This window comes from Lucilia sericata, unplaced genomic scaffold (genome assembly GCF_015586225.1).
Source record: "Lucilia sericata isolate MDLA Ls3-8-SP2 unplaced genomic scaffold, ASM1558622v1 Contig000355F_arrow, whole genome shotgun sequence".
Taxonomy (NCBI): domain Eukaryota; kingdom Metazoa; phylum Arthropoda; class Insecta; order Diptera; family Calliphoridae; genus Lucilia; species Lucilia sericata.
In genome coordinates, this window is record NW_023994375.1 from 180,393 (window position 1) to 202,691 (window position 22,299).

General features: G+C 30.5%; 1 protein-coding gene across 3 annotated transcripts in view; it reads left to right on the top strand.

Moving 5' to 3' along the window:
- LOC119604042 (sodium-independent sulfate anion transporter) overlaps positions 1-19,719 on the top strand; it is a 33,039-nt gene extending 13,320 nt beyond the window's left edge. Inside the window, exons 1-7 of one of the 3 annotated variants that reach the window (XM_037956393.1) lie at positions 12,656-12,715; positions 12,985-13,362; positions 17,404-17,459; positions 17,527-18,251; positions 18,316-18,618; positions 18,693-18,838; positions 18,904-19,719. In XM_037956393.1, coding sequence (XP_037812321.1) covers positions 13,015-13,362; positions 17,404-17,459; positions 17,527-18,251; positions 18,316-18,618; positions 18,693-18,838; positions 18,904-19,248 — 1,923 coding nt within the window. In that variant the 5' untranslated portion in view covers positions 12,656-12,715; positions 12,985-13,014 and the 3' untranslated portion in view covers positions 19,249-19,719. The other 2 variants (XM_037956392.1, XM_037956391.1) reach the window with 2 other exon arrangements.
- Positions 19,720-22,299: the final 2,580 nt, after the last annotated feature.

A 22,299-nucleotide genomic window follows, 5' to 3' on the forward strand; every position in this document is an offset into this window, starting at 1 on the left:
CATATATACAAGGTATCTTTCAAAAAAAACATATAAATATTGCTATGAAAAATAGGTGCAAAATTGTCCTTACCCTCATATAAAACTCAATTCCGAAAAATTAAAAACCCTAAGACTAAATTATACTTTTCTAAAAATTTGACCTGCTATGAATCCGAATATGGCCTTAGAATTTCCCATCATATCAGGTTTTCGAGATATTTTATCTTTTGAAAACTCCAGTTTTTTCGCCATATTTGAAACTTTATAAGGCAGAAACTGCAACGTACGATATCTCAACAAAATTAATGTGAAATTTTAACTGAAGTGAAGGCGAAAATAAACTAAATTGAGGGAAGTTCCCATAGAAGGTCATATTTTGAAAATAGCTCTATAGGACTAAGCCTCTATAATTAGGACTATCGGAATAAGTCAATTTAAGAATTTCTTAGTAGAGAGGATCTTGGAAGGTGGTCCTATATTGGACTTAGATCCTTTCGTTATTGGCTAAAACGATTTACTCATTTATTAGATTTATGCAAAATGTCATATCAGGGAGATTTTTGGATCAAGCTCCTTTGAATTGGCCGATTTTCCATAAAATTTGGTAGATTGATTGTGATTGTTAAGGTTAAAAAGTTTTCTGATCGGAAATTCATAAGGGGCTATGATCATAAGATTGTAATCCATGAGGCTACTTGTATGGGGCTAAATGAAAGCATGGACCATTTTCAATACCCCACAAACTTTATCAAGAAGAGAAAGAATATTTGTGGAAGAAGAGGTTTCCCAATTACATATGTATTTACGATCAAATATTCAGCTTGCTCCTAATCATTGGAAAATAATTGCATTTAAAATCTAAAATTCATTGGAAGTTAGATCCTAATAATATTATTTCGACAATATGCCAATGGTTTGTCAACAAAATAATTAAGAATGTTTATTAATTAGAAAAAAAAATGTTGATAAGAAAAAATAAATTAATAAAATTTAATGTATGATTTAAACAAGTTTAAAGATGTGCGATCATGTGACTTTTGCCATATGACAAATGTCATATCACTATAATATAAAAATAATATTTAAATAATTTAAACAATTTGTTTTAAGTTAATCCCTTATTTATAGACATTTTAATTTGTTTGTGGTTTTTTGATTTGGTTTAAAATGAATATTATGAAACCATTTCACGTGACCAAGAGATACATTTTTAAAATTTGTCTGAGGTATAAATATTTTTGTGATATTGTTTTGATTTTTTTAATTTAAATAAACATGACACGTTTAAGTTTTCTGTCTGTGTCAAAGTCTGTCTGTCATCGGAGAGTGTTAAATTTTTTTTTTAGAAATTTTAATAAACAATTTATATGGTAACGATCGATGTTCGTTCATTTAAATTTGTTTATATAATTTCATTCGCAATGCACGTGACTGGAAACTGCTGTGTGTTGCATGAAGGATTGATTAGTTTTTGCACTTTTAATAGTATTTTAGGATGGGCAAGTGCAAGTTCAGATGTGTAATGTTTTGTAATCATTTTATTTTTATTAAACAACATCATTAATTAGCTTTTATAAATCAAAATAAACTAAAAAAAAAATAAATCTACTAATAAAGCGTAACTGTGTAGTTAGTGATATAACAACAGAATATTGTTTGATAATATTACACATACGTCATGTGGTTCGATTTGTCAAGTCATTTATTGTAATTAAAACTTTCTTAATTTCATGTTTAATAAAAGAAAAATAAATCAAAAACCAGGGTTTGAACAAAACTAACAAGTTAAAACTAGTTTCATTAAAATCTCATTGTCGCCCTTTATATTTGTCCCTTTAGTTTTTGTATTCTATCATCTATATTTGAAGGTTATGTGTTAATTATTGAGAATATTTTAATTAAAATTAGTTTTTAGTAATTATTTTAATTAGAATTTTTTATTTGTTTTCTTTCATGCTGTTTATAAATATTCAAATATTTATTTCTGTTGTTTTTGCAAACAAAATATTTTAGTGTTTTTCTTTAAATTAATTTAATTAATGTAAATTTAATTTCGTGTTGTTATATTTTTATAAATTATTTGAATTGAATAATATAACATTCACTGAGTATTTTGAAAAATGTATTTAATATAATTTAAACAGTTGTGTCTATATTACTTACAAACGTGACGCAAACTGACACGAAATTTGGACTTTCACACAGAACTATAATCATAAAAAATCTTTCCAGAAAATCCACAATGTTTTGTAGGCACCTATATACCGAGACAGTAACTCAGAAAGTTCTTGACAGATGTTGTTGAAAAATTGTATCTAAACTATTATCCATTAGGAGTAGTTAGTTAGGTAGTTAGTTAGTTAGTTAGTTAGTAAGCTAGTTAGTTTAGTTAGTTAGTTAGTTAGTTAGTTAGTTGGTGGTTAGTTTGTTGTTGTTGTTGTTTGTTAGTTAGTTAGTTAGTTAGTTAGTTAGTTAGTTAGTAGTAGTTAGTTAGTTAGTTAGTTAGTTAGTTAGTTAGTTAGTTAGTAGTAGTTAGTTAGTTAGTTAGTTAGTTAGTTAGTTAGTTAGTTAGTTAGTAGTTAGTTAGTAGTTAGTTAGTTAGTTAGTTAGTTAGTTAGTAGTTAGTTAGTTAGTTAGTTAGTTAGTTAGTAGTTAGTTAGTTAGTTAGTTAGTTAGTTAGTTAGTTAGTTAGTTAGTTAGTAGTTAGTTAGTAGTTAGTAGTTAGTTAGTAGTAGTTAGTTAGTTAGTTAGTTAGTTAGTTAGTTAGTTAGTAGTTAGTTAGTTAGTTAGTTAGTTAGTTAGTTAGTTAGTTAGTTAGTTAGTTAGTTAGTTAGTTAGTTAGTAGTTAGTTAGTTAGTTAGTTAGTTAGTTAGTTAGTTAGTTAGTTAGTAGTTAGTTAGTTGTAGTTAGTTAGTTAGTTAGTTAGTTAGTTAGTTAGTTATTTAGTTAGTAGTAGTAGTTAGTTAGTTAGTTTAGTTAGTTAGTTAAGTTAGTTAGTAGTTAGTTAGTAGTTAGTAGTTAGTTAGTTAGTTAGTTAGTAGTTAGTTAGTTAGTTAGTTCGTTAGTGTTAGTTTAGTTAGTTTAGTTAGTTAGTTTAGCTTAGTTAGTTAGTTAGTTTCGTTAGGTTAGTTAGTTAGTTAGTTAGTTAGTTAGTTAGTTAGTTAGTTAGTTAGGTAGTTAGTTAGTAGTTAGTTAGTTAGTTAGTTAGTTTTTAGAGTAGTTAGTTAGTTAGTTAGTTAGTTAGTTAGTTCTTAGTTAGTTATTAGTTCGTTAGTTAGTTAGTTAGTTTAGTTAGTTAGTTAGTTAGTTATTAAGTAAGTTAGTAGTAGTTAGTTGGTTAATTTGAATATGCACTAAGTTCATGACAATCGATCCATAATTTACCACCTTCTTCTAGTTGAAGTAGGATCATGACCGGTGATCAATGATGTGTCGAGGTTGCTTAGACGAAATTTATTTCCTATTACAAAATTCTGGAAAATTTCTGGGTTTTTCGAATATTTCTCATGATTTCGATATCTATAGACCGTTTTTATTGTTTTCAAATAGCAAACTTCTCGAAAGAATTTCTGACAGAATTTGAATCCCGAAGAAATTAGGGATTTTAACAAACATACAGATAGACAGTTAGGCATCGATAAATCTACTTCGATATATATAAGGATTCTGAATATACTTATTTTATAGAGTCTCAAAATTATATTGTGAAATTTTCAAATATATTGACTAAGTTATATACTCACTTCTCACGAAGTTGATGGGTAGAAGCGAAGCAGTATATAAAAAAAGCAAGGTATATCCATTTAATCTTACTAGGTGACTGGATTTAATCATTTTCCTAAGATAAGGTACATACATTCTAAGATTTAGTACAGTATATATCTGTACTAAATCTTTGAAAGCTCTAACGTTAATAGCAAATAATTATTATGTTGCAAATTAAATTTAATGATGTGTAACATTTCTAAAAGAATAATAGAATTTTATAATTATTGTAAATTAAATTTCTTTTACAAATACTAAATTATTCGTACACACCTCATTTTAAGAGAATTATTCGTAATAAAATAAAAACTTAGAAAATAATTGATGCTACATTATTAAAAGATACTCTACAGAATTTACTTATATTAATTAACGCTATGTAATTTTTTATCTGAAGGCCACTTCAAACATACTCATATGGGAAACACATTGAAAAAATTTTGGTCTTAGCTGAATAACCCTTTGACCTAGAGTAGATTATTTGAATTCAAAATATTTATAAAATATTTAGAATATATAAAATAATTTGAATAACTCTCAATACTTTATAGTATTCTGTAGCGTATGAAACTGCATTTAATTGGTTTTCTCACACGTTACATTATGCTTAAAATTCAATTTAAAAAACACGTCAATCTCTCCAATCTATTCACAACAAAACGATTTTGTTGTCTACAATTTTAAATGCAGCACGTGCCCACAGAATGCGGTTTAACATCTCATATAAAGTCAGAGGAGAAAAGGAGTAATGTCTTAGTTCTTAGAAGAAAATGTAATTACTTTCTTCGATCAATATGAACAAGATCCTAACTAGAACTCAACTAGAACTAACTAGACTGAAATAAAACTGACTAAACTAGAACTGAACTAGAACTTGAACTAGAACTGAACTAGACCTGAACTAGACCTGAACTAGCCTGAACTAGACCTGAACTAGAAACTGAACTAGGACTGAACTAGAACTGAACTAGAACTGAACTAGAACTGAACTAGAACTGAACTAGAACTGAACTAGAACTGAACTAGGACTGAACTAGAACTGAAATAGAACTGAACTGAACAGAACTAGAACGAATAGAACTGAACTAGAACTAGAACTGAACTAGAACTGAACTAGAACGGAACTAGAACTGAACTAGAACTGAACTAGAACTGAACTAGAACTGAACTAGAACTGAACTAGAACTGAACTAGAACTGAACTAGAACTGAACTAGAACTGAACTAGAACTGAACTAGAACTAGAACTGACTAGAACTGAACTAGAACTGAACTAGAACTGAACTAGAACTGAACTAGAACTGAACTAGAACTGAACTAGAACTGAACTAGAACTGAACTAGAACTGAACTAGAACTGAACTAGAACTGAACTAGAACTGAACTAGAACTGAACTAGAAACTGAACTAGAACTGAACTAGAACTGAACTAGAACTGAACTAGAACTGAACTAGAACTGAACTAGAACTGAACTAGAACTGAACTAGAACTGAACTAGAACTGAACTAGAACTGAACTAGAACTGAACTAGAACTGAACTAGAACTGAACTAGAACTGAACTAGAACTGAACTAGAACTGAACTAGAACTGAACTAGAACTGAACTAGAACTGAACTAGAACTGAACTAGAACTAACTAGAACTGAACTAGAACTGAACTAGAACTGAACTAGAACTGAACTAGAACTGAACTAGAACTGAACTAGAACTGAACTAGAACTGAACTAGAACTAAACTAGAACTGAACTAGACTAACTGAACTACTAGAACTGAACTAGAACTGAACTAGAACTGAACTAGAACTGAACTAGAACTGAAACTAGAACTGAACTAGAACTGAACTAGAACTGAACTAGAACTGAACTAGAACTGAAACTAGAACTGAACTAGAACTGAACTAGAACTGAACTAGAACTGAACTAGAACTGAACTAGAACTGAACTAGAACTGAACTAGAACTGAACTAGAACTAAACTAGAACTAAACTAGAACTGAACTAGAACTGAACTAGAACTGAACTAGAACTGAACTAGAACTGAACTAGAACTGAACTAGAACTGAACTAGAACTAAACTAGAACTGAACTAGCAGTGAATAGATTAATGAGCGTTAGAAAAATTCTTCGTTTTCAATCAATGATTTAATTATATTAAATAATTTCATTCCATCGGTATCATGCAATAACCGAACGTAAACACATGCAGCTCGTGAATGAACTATACGCTGTGCCGTTAGTCAAATGATTAGCAAGTGATTATTTAGTACAGAAATTATCTGACAAATCACACAAAAAAACAATGAAAAACATTTGTATGGAATCTCCAATTTACAAAGTGTTTTATTTTTCTTAACGAAAAAATAAATTTCTATATCAAATGTATTAAAAATGAAATGACGTATGAATTTTTAATGACAAATCTTCAATGAATGAATTAGAATTCGAAAATCAATTGAACCGGACTTTCTACAACAATAAAAGTCGTAATTATTAAACGGTTTATTGCGCATCTGGTTGTGTCATACCACAACTGAACTGTATTTAAAAACAAATTGATTAAAATAATTAATTAAAATATTTAAGAAAACGACAAATTCTTTCCTTCTTAACTCACATGATCAATAAGAATTAGATCAAATCTAGAAAATACATATTTATATAATATTGATATTTTGTTTTTGTAAATATTTTTCTACAAAATTTACATCTTTTGCCCACGATTTATTTAATTGTCAGTTAGTGGTTTTGGATTTTGTTTATTAAAGGGATAAATTATGAAATAATAGTAAAATTGTTAAGACAATTATAATTTATTAGATTCTAGTTTAGTTGTTTGTTAATTATAAAATGCAAATCGTAAAAAACAACTATGTAAAAATCGTTAAACACATGGATCAATCAAAAAATACAAGTTGGTCTTAATTGTTTTGATATAATATGTGTATATAAGTTATTTGTTTTATTACTACTAGATTCAAGAAGAAGCTTTCCACTTTCAAAATGTTACTTTTTAAAACCTGGTCTTATAATATTTCTTTAAGTTGTGTAGTGTATTTATATAGAGCATTAACCCAGGGTTATTCAAATATTTAATATTATTTAATAATATATATTTATGTCATAATACAGCTTTTATATTTGTTTTTATTAAATACTTTGTTTCAATTCTATATTATTTAACTAAAATGTAGTGTATGCATTTTTTTATGAATTTCCATTAATGTTATTAACTTCTAATAAAGAATTTCATATTTTAATTAATTCTAGAAAGTTGTAAGAGGAATTTGTAGAAAGTTTTATTAAGCTGATGTTAATCAAAGAACAATGTATGAAAGTTTAAAAAATATGATATTTTTATCTTTAAATCATAAGCCTCTATACTATAGATTGAGTAGGTATTATAGAAGCTTTAATCGGTAGAATCATAAATACCCTTCATCTATAAGCTATTTTTTTTATAACACGTCGAAATTTTATAGAAATTTACATTTTATAAATTATGAAAGCTTTAATATTAAACAAATAATGGACCGATCCGGAAAAAGTGCAGCAGATGATTTGTATATAGTACATATCGCTAATTAAGAAATTACTTATTTACGATTAAGTAATTTTTAAAAGAGGGCTTTATTAGGGAGTCGTTTTTGTGTCGATCGGGAAACATTATCACAGAATGATTTGCATATATACTAAACACATTATAGTCGAATTTCATCGCGTTATCATTATTAATTCATGGATTGTTTACGATTATCTGATTTTCGGAAGTGGACTTTAAATGGGATCTATTGTTAATTATGGACCGATCCGGTAAAATTTCGCAGATATATAATATGATTTTGTTTAATATTATATTTATATTTTCCGGAAATATATACATTTTTATGTATTATATACAATTTTGAACCGATACTAATAATCTTAAATCAAGTTAATACCTGGACGAAAAAAAGACATGTAACAAAGTTTCTTGAATTAGCTGATATAGTTTCTGAAAGAACTAATCAAGAATGCGAAAAACAAGTTATATTTTCAATGATTCTATCGGAATTTTGCTCATAACTCCCTTATTTATGGACCGATTATGCTGATTTTTAATTAAAAACTTCTCGAAATCATGTCTGGTTGAATTATTGATGATTTGGATTTGCTGATATTTTGGGTCTTCAAAAAATTTATTTCGACAAACATACAGATGCATATATTCGACTCTCGAATGATAAACATTCAATACTAGTGAATTATGAAATTAATCATCATATGGGGCCTAGGATTATTAGCAAAAGTGGCATAAGTTGAAATGTTTTACATGAACACCTGCCTTGAAGGCCTTTGTCCACGGTGGTACATTTACAACCACAAGGTCAGTTGTTGGACCACTCACCACCTCTCCTTTGTGCCTTGCAAAAAACACGCAAGTGGCAATTTTCGTACATTGTTCCGTCGGTCCATATACAAGCACTTTGCTCGAGTACTCGAGTTATCTAATATCTGACTATTTCTGTTGAAATGTTTTACATGAACACGCAAGTGGCAATTTTCGTACATTGTTCCGCCGGTCCATATACATGCACTTTGCTCAAGTTCTCGAGCTATCTAATTTCTGACTATTGCTTCCTCGTTCCGTAACTTTAGAGATGCAAAAACATCATAAAAAACACGCAGGTGGCAATTTTCGTACATTGTTCCACCATGTACAAGCACTTTGCTCAAGTACTCGAGCTATCAAATATCTGATTATTGTTCCCGTTGCGTAACTTTCGAAATGCAAAACATCACATCCTTTTACAACCATGCATATGGAATGGTTCCGATGGGATGGTAGACTGAAATACGAATCCATGAAATAAGCCAAAGACATCTTCTAATACACAGAGAGCACGCTGTGGTAAGTCTGGTATGAACATAGTAAACCCTGAACATACCCTGACAAGGAAGAGAAATTCAATTGAGAAAACATTCTAGGTATACGAGTAGACTAAGTACGCCCTTTATTCATTCTGCATCTCATACATTTGACACCAACCCCTTCTCAACACTACACCCCACAGTCACTCCTCCGCAGGGTATTTGTTGTTTCCTTCGGCAACTGCACCGAACTTATCCCCAAACATAGATTTCACCGTGTATCATTCTTATAATCAACATTTTCTTCCCGCCAGTTTGGGTTTAAACCACATCCATCACGTGTACCCCGAAGGTACCTTTCCAATAACCAGGAGAAGACAAAGTCGATACCTGTGAGATACCCGTTCCCGTGATTCCAGATTATATGGCTATCTAGTTCAAACACTGGTCAAATAATTCCAAGGAAAGGCCGAAAGACTAAAGGTCTTTCCCCGGAATTGCAATCACACCAAAATGGATTATTAAGGTTACATGCCCCTTGAAGAACCAAAATCGGCAGTGCTTCGCCGTTTTTTTTTTTTTTTTTTTGTAGGGATAGTAGTATATTTAATAATATTATGAGATCTAAAACCCTATTCGGTTAGTCCAGTTGTATACGTAAGAAATAGTTTAAGTTGAAAATAACTTTTAATTTCTTATAGATTTTTTCTCTTTCACCTCTAAAATTTTCAAAATGATACGTTATTTTGCATTTTAGATTACGATATATAGATATTAGGCTATATATTTTTTTCAGTTGTGATTTACCTTTCATAGAATTGCCCATATGTATGATTCAATAAAATTCCTTAAATATTTACAAAATAAATTCCTTAATTTAAAATTTTGGCTCAAACAAACGATGTCAATAACTTTGCAAAAATTATATTTAAAAATTTACTTAATCATACTAAAATACTCTACAGTAGGGTTGAATATCCGTTAAAGAGCCAAACATATGTTTATCTGCACTTTTTTTTAGGAAAATAAGGAAAGGAAAATATTAAATTAGCAACTAGTTTTTTGCTCCTAAATATAAATATTTAAATTACAATAATATACAAAACTTATGATTAATGATGTTTCAATTAAATTTCCTTAATTGTTTACTGAAAATATTCCTTAATTCAAAATTGTATCTCACACATTTTGTTGTCAACAATTTTAAAAACAAAACAAATTTTAAATGCTTTGATAATTTGATCTGTTTGCTTGGGAATATTTTTTTTAATGATTTTTGAATGAAAATAAATAACATCTAAATATAATTAATTTATAAATAAATTAATTAAAGCAATTTAATCCATCAACATTAATTTATTTTATACGGCCTACAACACGTGATAAATACAAAATTTCATATTAAAATTCCAAACATATAATACTAATTTTTGTTAAATTTAAAGAAAATCCCCGTTTTTCAGCAAGATGCAGTAAAAAACTTACATTTCATTACAAAAACAACTTAATTTTAACTTGTTTCAACAAACATTTGGTTTATTAGGTTTAAAATAGCAATATTGAACATATTTTGGTAGTGGGTTAATAAAAATGTTGTAAGAATAAAAAATCACCGAAAATCAGCTAATTGTAATGATCATTATGTAGTTTGGGATTTTTTCTAAAACATGTTACAATTAATGTGTCATGGCGAAAACAACTCTGAGAATAGTTAAATCAACCGTGACAGTGAAAATTGTAACAAAGTTTTGTAAACTTTACGAGGTTTAGCTAAACGCAAGTTGGAAATCCGTGTAATGAAGAAAACCCGCAGTTTGCAAAATTTATATTTAGATCTGGTATGGGAAATTGAAATTATGAAATAGTACTATTCTATTGACTAGTCTATAGTCTATTCTATTGTCAAGTCTATTGGCTATTCTATTGACTACTTTATAGACTATTCAATAGACTATTTTATTAAGTAGTCTATAGACTTTCTATTGACTAGTCTGTAGGCTATGCCATTGACTAGTATATAGACTTTATACTATTCCATTGACTAGTTTATAGACTATTCTATTGACTAGTCAATAGACTATTCTATTAACTAGTCTATAGACTTTCTATGGAATGGTCTGTAGACTATGCCATTGATAGTCTGTAGACTGTTCCATTGACTAATTTATAGACTATTCTATTGACTAGTCTATAGGCTATTCTATTGACTAGTATACAGACTATTCTATAGACTTTTCTATTGACTAGTCTATAGACTATTCTTTGGACTAGTCTATAGATTACTCTATTGACTAGTTTATAGAATATTCTATTAACTAGTCTATAGACTTTCTATTGAATAGTCTGTAGACTATGCCATTCATAGTATATAGACTTCTCTATTGACTAGTCTATATACTACTCTATTGACTATTCTATAGAATATTCTATTGACTAGTCTATAGAATATTCTATTGACTAGTCTATAGAATATTCTATTGACTAGTCTATAGAATATTCTATTGACTAGTCTATAGACTACTCTATTGACTAGTATATAGACTACTCTATTGACTAGTTTATAGAATATTATATTAACTAGTCTATAGACTTTCTATTGAGTAGTCCGTAGACTATGCCATTGACAGTTTATAGACTATTCTATTGACTAGTCTATAGGCTGTTCTATTGACTAGTTTATAGACTATTCTATTGACTACTCTATAGACTTTTCTATTGACTAGTCTATAGACTATTCTATGGACTAGTCTATAGACTACTCTATTGACGAGTTTATAGAATATTCTATTAACTAGTCTATAGACTTTCTATTGAATAGCCCGTAGACTATGCCTTTGATAGTTTATAGACTACGCTATTGACTAGTCTATATACTATTCTATTGACTAGTCTATATACTATTCTATTGACTGGTCTATAAACTATTCTATTGACTAATCTATAGACTATTCTATTGACTAGTCTATAGGCTATTCTATTGACTAGCCTATAGACTATTCTATTGACTACTCTATAGACTTTTCTATTGACTAGTCTATAGACTATTCTATTGACTAGTCTAGAGACTACTATATTGACTAGTCTATAGACTACTCTATTAACTAGTCTATAGACTTTCTATTGAATAGTCTGTAGACTATGCCATTGATAGTATATAGAATTCTCTATTGACTAGTCTATATACTACTCTATTGATTAGTCTATAGAATATTATATTGACTAGTCTATAGACTATTCTATTGACTAGTCTATAGACTATTCTATTGACTAGTCTATAGACTAGTCTACAGACTATTCTATTGACTAGTCTATAGACTATTCTATTGACTAGTCTATAGACTTTCTATTGACTAGTCTGTAGACTATGCCAATAGTCAATAGTTAATAAACTACTTAATAGAGTAGTCTATAGACTAGTCAATAGAGTAGTCTATAGACTAGTTAATATAATAGTCTATAGACTAGTCAATAGAATAGTCTATAGACTAGTCGATAGAATAGTCTATAGTCTACTCAATAGAATTGTTCATAGACTAGCCAATAGAATAGATTATTCTACTGACTACTCTAAAGACTATATACTAGTATATGGTATAGTGTATTTAGTCTATAGACTATTCTATTGACTAGAGAATATTTTATTGACTAGTCTGTTGACTATTCTATTGACTTGTATACAGACTACTCTATTGACTAGTTTATAGAATATTCCATTGACTAGTCTATAGACTTTTCTATTGACTAGTCTGAAGACTATAATATTGACTTTTCTATTGACTAGTATATAGACTAGTCTATTGACTATTCTACTGTCGAGTCTATCGACTATTTTAAAAACTCCTATTTTCACAAGAACAGTCTTAGTCGCTTAACGTTCGCAGTTTCAATTATATTCTCATAACGTATCGTTGAACTCTTTGCAAAGCAGAGACGCAACAGTAGAAAATTCAAACAGTAAGAATATTCAATAAACAAAACATATTTTATAAGAGAAATATAATGGAAATGATGCCGGCAATTAAACTTATTTAACTTGAATTCAATGTACGATTGTCTTCACTCACAGATCAATTGCAAATCGGGATTGGCCAACTAATTGACTAACTACGAGCACAGTTCGCAAGTGAGTTGAAAATTTCAAGTGGCATTCGTGTTATTGACTCTTAAAAGACAAGTTCACAAATAAAGAAAACGCGGATATTTAATAATAACAACAATAAAAATAATTAATAATAAATACATAAAAAATAAAATAATTGTTAATAAACAATTGAAAAAAATATTAATAATTTAAAAATACAATTAAATGTATTACCATTTAAATCCTATTAGAAAAAAACCTCAAAATATAATTATATAATTTAAAAGAAAAAAATCCATAAATATTTTCAGTGTTTATAAAAAAATAAAATTTAATTAAAAATGCGCACCGATCAGCCTTCACAACGTAACAATAGTTCGGGTTCCGAAGTATCCTTGGAAATACCACCAAATGCTATTTATAATACTTCACGTGATTGTATAGTACAAGATGAGGATAACAAGGTTGATAAACCAGGCTGTTGTACCACAACCATGGATTGGCTGAAACAAACCTCGGCGAATATATTTCGCAAAAAGACCTTATATAAACGTTTGCCGATCTTGACCTGGTTACCAAAATATAATCGTCAAGATTTTATAGGCGATTTAATGGCTGGCGTTACGGTTGGTTTAACTGTTATACCACAGGGTTTAGCTTATGCTGGCATAGCTGGATTAGATTTACAGGTAAGTTGGTTTTATATAAAGGAACAAAATAAGTTAGGTTGGGTTTTTAAAGGATATTTACAAAAGTAAATATGGATCATAGTTATATTTATAAAAAGATCGATAAAATTTGGATATTTAAGGATTTAAGTTCACAATTTTAAATAAAATTGTTGGAACGCTTATTTTAAAGTTTGAGAGTCCTTATTTGGAAAGTACAGTTGAACAAATTTAGGCCCCGTAACGCTCATATAGTTTAGAATATAATATTCATAAGTTTCGAAAACTTCTCGATTTATAAAGTTGGACCAATTTATAGAAAATTTGCAAAAATTATTTGATTTGTAAAAAATTCGCGATAAATTCTTTAAAAATTAATAAATATGAAATTTATACAAAATCGAGAAATTATTGATTTATAGATTTTTTTGGTAAATTCGCGATTTAAAGAAAAATTGTGATGGATTTGTTGTTTTTAAAAAAGTGTAATAAAATCATTATTTTATTTAGAAATATCTATCGATTTTTGAATTTTTTTATACCCACCATCAAAAAAGATGGGGGGTATATTGATTTTGTCATTCCGTTTGTAACACATCGAAATATTGCTCATAGACCCATAAAAGTATATATATTCCGGGTCCTTATTAAATTCTAAGACGATCTAGCCATGTCTGTCCGTCCGTCTGTCCGTCTGTCTGTTGAAATCACGATAGGGACCACACGAGAAGAGCTAGACAGTTGAAATTTTGCAAAATATTCTCTATTGTTAAGGTTTGTTTGGTATTGAAAATGGGCAATATCGGTCCACTTTTTCGGATAGCCCCCATACAAGTGGACCTCCAAAAAACAGCTTCAACGGGCATAACTGCTTCAGAAGTACAAGTATAGCGATGAAATTCGACATAATTAAGTTCCATATGAGCCAAAATCTTTGTACCAAATTTTTTCAGGATCGGCCCATAAATGACCCTAGCCCCCATATAAGGTCCCTTTCAGAAAATGACTTTAACACTCATTACTGGCCTAAAAATTCGGGTATAGCGATAAAATTCAGTATAAGTCAGTTTCTTGCGAACCAAAACCTTTTAACCAATTTTTTTTAGGATCGGCCCATAAATGACCCTACCCCCCATATAAGGTCCCCTTCTGAAAATGACTTTAACACTCATTACTGGCCCCAAAATGCAAGTATAGCGATGAAATTCGACATAAATAAGTTTCATGTGAGCCAAAATCTTTTTACCAAGTTTTTTGAGGATCGGTCCGTAATTGACCCTACCCCTCATATAAGGTCCCCTTTAGAAAATTACTTTAACACTCATTCCTGGTCCAAAAATGCGAGTATAGCGATGAAATTCGGTATAAGTAAGTTTCTTATGAACCGAAATCGCTCTACGAATGTTTTTTAAGATCGGCCCATAAATGACCCTACCCCCCATATAAGGTCCCCTTCTGAAAATTACTTTAACGCTCATTACAGGCTAAAAAATACGAATATAGCAATAAAATTTTACACAATTAAGTTCCTCGCGAGCCAAAATCTTTTTAATAACTTTTATTATGGATAGGTCCATAATTGGCCCTTCTCCCCCTATTGGGTCCAGTTCAGGAAATAGCTTTAACGCTCATTACTGTCTTAAAAATAAGAGTAAAGCGATGAAATGCTACACACGTAAGTTTCTTACGAGCCAAAATCTCTGTACCAATTTTTTTTTTTGGATCGGCCCATAAATGACCCTTCCCCCATATAAGGGCCCCCTCTGCAAATAACTATACTGCTCATTACTGGCTTAAAAATATGAGTGTAGTGACGAAAATTGACGCACATAAGTTTAATGCGTGCCAAAAACTCACCACTAAATTTAGGGAGGATCGGTCCATAATTTACCCTACCGCCCATACAAGGTCCCCTTTAGAAAATTTCTTAAACGATCATTACTGGCTTAAAAATATGAGTTATGAAATACGGTTATGAATTTCGCTCCGAATTTCATGGGGAATGTGTCGGTAATTCACCCTACCCCCCCCCCCCCCCCCCCCCCCCCCCATATAAGCCCCTTTATAAAATTACATGAACGCTAATTGCTGGCATAAAAATGCGAGAACAGCGAATGTAAACAAGTTTTATATGAACCAAAATCAGTCTACAAAAAGTTATGAGGATAGGTCAACAATTGACCATACACCACATATGAGATCCTCTTTAGAAAATTTGATGAAGAAAACTCTGATCTGATATTTTGTTAGTTCAAAAGAGCTCGATCCATAATTGTCTTAAGCCAAACATCATCCTGATGTTTATATGGGAGCATTCCTTTTACGGCATACGGTTTGATGGTGGGTATATGAGATTCGGCACAGCCGAATATAACACTCTTACTTGTTACTAATTAAAATCTATGCGAAAATTTTCGTAAAAGGTTCGGTTTAAATTTTGATTCATTTTCAATGAAAACTATTTTTGATTAAACAGGTTATTATTTTACAGAAAATTTCAGATAAACCTTCAAACAATTTTGTTAAAATATGCATTATACCTTACACCACTTTAGTGGGAAGGGTATATTGGGTTTGTGCTGATGTTTGTAACGCACAATTATATTGTCTCTATACCCACCTTAAAGTATACCTATCGGCTTAGAATCATTTTCTGAGTCGATTTAGCTATGTCCGTCCGTCTGTCCGTCAGTCCATGTAAACCTTGTAATCAAACTACAGGTCGCAATTTTGAATATAATTCAATGAAATTTGGTACATGACCTTCTATTGTCACAGGGATTTAAAGAAAAATTGTGATGGATTTGCTGTTTTTAAAAAACGTGTAATAAATTCATTATTTTATTTAGAAATATCTATCGATTTTTGAATTTTCGTAAACATCGGTCCATTATTTCACCTAGCCCCCATACAACTGAACCCACCGAATAAGGCTCTTAAGTTCATAATTATGTTTAATATACTCGTATCTCGACAAAAAGCTGCAAAACCAAGTTCAATACTAGCCTTTAAGATTCTCTTGAATTTTATAATTATAAGGTCTCATTTGACCATAGCCCCTATACAAAGCCCCCTTCAAAATTTGACTTAAATATCTACAATTTTATTCAACAATAAATGGCTTAAGTACATCTGAGACAAGGTACAATTCAACTTAAATGCTTTATTATGAAAACTAAATCACATTATAATTTTGTAACAGGTGTAGGATATTATATGGTCGGCCTCGCCCGAATATAATTTCATACTTGTTTTCTTTTTATAAAAAAATATTTCGAATATTTTTGATTTTAAAGAATAGATTTTAGATTTTAATTTTTAAGTAAGACCTGTCCACGATAGAATTGATCCAATTTTAATTTAAGGATTTAGAAGGGTCTACTTTCCGCTATAAATTTGATGGTTATTGATTTGTTTAAGACCATATATCCAAATTTAATTTTTGATTTAAAAATATTGCCGAAACCACGTTTTCTAGTTTTAGAAGAAATAGCAAATTTGGAACTAGTAATGTCACTAATGCTTTTAGAACATTTTCTCTGGAACATTTTTATGATTCTAAATACCACTAAAGATTACCCTAGTAACCAGAATATGCATATACCGGATTAAAGCGGACTTTTCTCTGGTCCAACCAAATAGAGAGAACTTATTCGATTGGGGGAGGGGGGGTGTGTAAGCTTAATGAAATCTTGAGATTTCTCACGGCTACAGGCTGGACCTAACACTAAACAATAATATATCTGATGAGTGAAGAGGTCCGTTCAAAACGGAGTCTCTTTTTGACTCTACATGACTGTTCGCACGCAGTCGATGTCAATGGATATTCGGCTATAATTTTCGACCAAACCGATTCAACTTCGATTCAAATTGTCGTAGTGAAACCCTTTTTAATCGTTAGTAATAATTCAATGCAAATATTATGGCATTCAAACAAGATTTCACTAGCTTAAACTTAAGATGAAGGAAGTCGCCTCTTATTAAACTTTTTTATAATTTTGTTGGCCAGTGTTATTATTTAGCAATATGCAATTTAAAAATTTATTTCTTATATCTTTACAGTACGGTTTATATGGTTGCTTTTTGGGTTGTTTCATTTACATATTCCTTGGCTCAAGGTAAGTGAACAAAACTCATAATATTTTAAACAAGTATCAACACTAAATATATTCATTTTATTTACAGCAAAGATGTTCCCGTTGGACCCACCGCCATTTCGGCTTTACTTACCTTTCAGACAGCGCAGGGTGTGTGGCAAAAAGCTGTTTTACTTACCTTCTTAACGGGTCTCATAGAAATTGGCATGGGTGTATTTCGATTGGGATTCCTTATAGATTTTGTCTCCGGTCCGGTTAGTGCTGGTTTCACTAGTGCCGGTTCTCTAATCATATTCACCTCACAATTTAAGGATCTCTTTGGTGTCAACACCAAGGGCGATACATTTGTGGATATGTGGATTTCGATTATAAATGATATACATAATATCAGCTGGAATGATGCTGCTTTGGGTGTAGCTTGTATTGTAGTCCTCCTGAGTATGCGTGCCATGGCCAGTATGAGTTTTGGTCCCAAAGATGGTCATAAGACATGCTGTCAGAAATTTTGGTCGGGTCTATTTTGGGTTGTTGGCACCTCACGTAATGCTGTTTTGGTTGTGGTTACCGCTGGTATAGGTTATTATTTGATTAGTTCGGATATTGATGTATTCCGTATGGTGGGTTATGTACCTTCTGGTATGCCAGAGTTTAGTTTGCCACCCTTTAGCATGACAACTGTTGTGAATACTACAACGGGAGAAGTTATTGAAGTGCATGAAAGTTTTGCCCAAATGGTTAGTAGTTTGGGTTCAGGTCTTATAGTGGTGCCTTTAATTGCTCTCTTGGAAAATATGGCGGTGGTGCAGGCTTTTGGTAAGTAGATGGTTAATACTTTTATATTTGTAGGAAATTTTATAACTTTTTATTTTTATTATAGCAAATGGCAAACCTTGTGATGCTACCCAAGAACTTATTGCTGTGGGTGTGTGCAATGTTGCTAATTCATTTGCTCAGGGTTTCCGTGGTAATGGTGGCATTGCCCGTGGTGCTGTTTTAAATTCCAGCGGTGTACGCACTCAACTTTCCAATGTCTATACCGGTCTTATTGTTATAATTGCTTTATTGTATGCTACGCCCGCCTTTTATTATATTCCTAAAGCTGCCTTGGCTGCTATTATTATGGCTGCTGTTATATTCATGATTCAATATCGTGTCGTTAAACCCATGTGGAGAAGCAAAAGTAAGTAAAACTTTTTAAATAACTGTTTGCATACAAAAAACTATAGAAATGTGCTATTATTATCTTCTTTACAGAATCTGATTTGATTCCCGGTTTGGCTACCTTTATAGCCTGTTTGGTATTACCCTTGCAATTGGGTATTTTAGTAGGAATTGGCATTAATATTGTCTTTATTCTTTATCATGCCGCTCGTCCTAAATTGCGTGTGGAAACTTTATGTGTAAGTTTTACAAATTAAGTTTATTAAAGATCGATTAAATCATGTTTTATCTTTTATCTCTCTAGACTTCCAATGGCCATAAATACCTAATGTTAACCCCTGATCGTTGTTTGATCTTCCCCTCTGTGGAATTTGTACGTAATGTTATTACCAAACAGGGACGCAAATCTACCTTGCCCGTAGTCATCGATTGTACTCATATTTATGGTGCTGATTACACTGCCGCCAAGGTGGTCTCCACTATGATTGATGATTTTGAAACACGACAACAGAAACTTTACTTTTACAACTTACAACCCAGAGTTGCTGAGGTATTTGAGGGTATTAACAATAATCTAGTAGTAATTTACGATATGACCGTATTAGAAATGAGATTATCGGGTAAAGAGGATGAAACTTCTAAATTATAGAAAACACAGGTAATTAGTTAGTTGCTTTACAAACAATGTGAATTTCTTAAGATATTCTAGTGCCACATTAAGAAAAAGAGTATTATTTAATAAAAAAAAATCTTAATTCCTATTGTAGTTAGTAATGTAGTATTTAGTCAAGTAGAAATTTTAATGTTTTTGTTTAAATAATTACTTCTATGTTGAATTTTTGTAATATCTATTAATTGTATTTTTGCTTTTTCGATTTGTATATACATTTAGTTTGTATTGTAAGTAGTTTGTAAATGATTGTATTATTTAGTTTTAATTTTAATGTAGTTATAGTATAAAGAAACCTTAACGAAATTACAAAAAAATTGAAGTATTACATTTTTGTATAGTTTTATATACATTCGCATTAATTGATTGATTTTAATCATTGTTTTTTGTTTCAACAAATTCAATGTTTTACTTTTAAGTTTTTTAATAAAGTAGACAAAAATTAAAGAATTTTTTTATTTGCGTGTTTATATATAAAATTTTTACATATGAAATTAACCATAATATTAATAAAAACGTGTAAAAGGTGTAACTACGAATGCACAGTGACACGGAGTTAAATTTTTTCTAAAAACAAATAAAAAAGTACAGTTGGTCTAGGCCGATCCTATCATCAGCAATAATAAAGCATTTATGTTGAATTTTACCATGGTTCCGATATACATATTTAAGCAATTTATTGATGAAAACCAAAATTTCTGAAAGAAGGCTTTATATGGTGGCTAGAGGCAAATATTTATTTATTGGACATTCAAGTCATTTCCTGAAGAGGGGCTTTGTATGAGGGAGACCGATAATGAAGTCCGATAATTACGAAATTTATCATATGACCAGTAGACCAATTGTCTTTTTATTAAAGTGTTTCTAGTACATATAAGGGATGAAAATTGTACCTGTTTTTGGTACTTTTTTAAAAAGCAGTTTTTCCTATTTATTGACATGTGATTACTTTATGATGAGCTCGCACTACGATATTGCAACTTTTCAGAATAACATTTTTATTACTTCAATAGGGAGAAAACATAAAATTAAGCATGTGAAGCCCAGAGTTAATGAGAATCTGTAAAAGGGATTTTTTGTACTTTTTAGTTCCTCAAAGGCGATTTTTTGGTACATTTTCTTCGTTTCGTTCTTCAAAAGTTCTTCTGAGTTTTCTATAATATTGAAAGTTAAAACATGAAATTAAACATGTAACGTTCTTAGTTAATAAAAATCTGTAGAAAGAGGGGTTTTATAGTTTTTCATTCTTTAACTGGTACTTTTTGAGTTTTTTGTAATATTAAAACTTGAAATGATTATCCGGAGTAAATGATAATCTATAAAAGGGGTCTGGTACTTCTTGAATACTTTTTGAAATAGAAAGATAAACACTCAGGGACTTGAGTAAATGGAAATCTGTAGTAAGGTATTTTTTTTTTTCGATTTTCAAATGCTATTTTTGAGGTTTCTATTATATTGAACGTGTAAACATAAAATTTAACAATCAGGGTCCTGAGAAAATTACAATTTATAAAGGGGTATTTTCTGATACTTTTTGAATTTTCTATAACATTGAACTTAGGAATATAAAATTAAATTTAAGAAGTTATTTTTCGAACTTCAACTGGTACTTTTTGAGTTTTCTAAATTATTGAATATATAATTAAACATTCAGTGTGAGGACACGTGTCCGGATAGAACTTTCTGGTGCTTTTTTATTCAATAACTAATACTTTTTTAATATTTAATAATATTGAATCTAAAAACATAAATTTAGACACGCACCATCCTGATTGTATAGCAATCTGTATAAGAGGAATTTCTGGTACTTTTCGCTCTTCAATTAGTGTCTAGAATCAAATACTTTTCTGTTATTCATTTTTATACCCTACACTACTAGAGTGTGGAGGTTATTATACGTTTGTGCTAATGTTTGTAACACCCTAAAATATTGGTCCTACACCCACCTTAAAATATACCAATCTGTCTTTCCGTCCGTTTGTGTGTCCGAAAAAAACTTGAGCTCACGCTACAGGTCGCAATTTTTAAGATAATTTGATGAAATTTGACGCATGCTCTTCCGTTGACCCAAGCAAGAAGCCTATTGAAAATGGTTGAATTTTTATACCCTTCACCTTCGTGAGAAGGGTATTCTGGATCCTTATAGAAAATGAAATATATTGAAATTTTATAAAATTAATCATTTCTTAAACACACTATGGTGACGGGTATATAAGATTCCTAGCCCACATGCAATCGTACCCCCCGAATATGGGTTTTGAGCTTATTATTATGTTAAATGTTGTAGAATCTCAACAAATATCGACAAATCTTAGTTTTATATAAGTCTAAATGATACTGCCAATTTTCGTAATGATCGGGCCTCATTTGACCTTTGCCCCCATACAAAGTTCCCTTCAGAAAATTACTTGAAGGTTAAAATTCACTTTTAAACACTGGTGATACATAAAATTCTGCATAAATAATTTTAATGTTATCGTAAATCGCTCTACCTACCAAAATTTATACAGATAGGATCATATTTAACTTGCCCCCATAAAACCCATCTTTCAGAAAATTACTTTTTTGGCAACAAATTGTTTAAATATTTCGGAATTAAGGTAAAATCTTTATTATTAGATAATTAATCTCCATTTTAAACATACTCTGTGGCGTATTATATGGTCGGCCATGCCCGATTATATATTCTAACTTGTTTGTAATATTAAATGTAGAAACATATATTTTTTAATATTGGACCTAGAAACATAAAATTTAACGTCCAGTGCTACGAAGGATGTAGCGAACAACTAACTAAATCTATTCATTCAATGTTCAATTCATGTTTTACCCGATTAATCGATTATTATTAATAATTTGTCGAATAAACCAATTGCAAAACAAAGCTCCTCTACGTAAAAAACTTTCGGTTGATACAGCTATCGTTGGGTTGACAATTTTTGGCCGAGTATGACTCGGGTCGTTCCAGAGCGAAGATCCAATTGTCGTGGAAATAAGTAACGTGGGAACAAGTATTTTTTTTGTTAAATA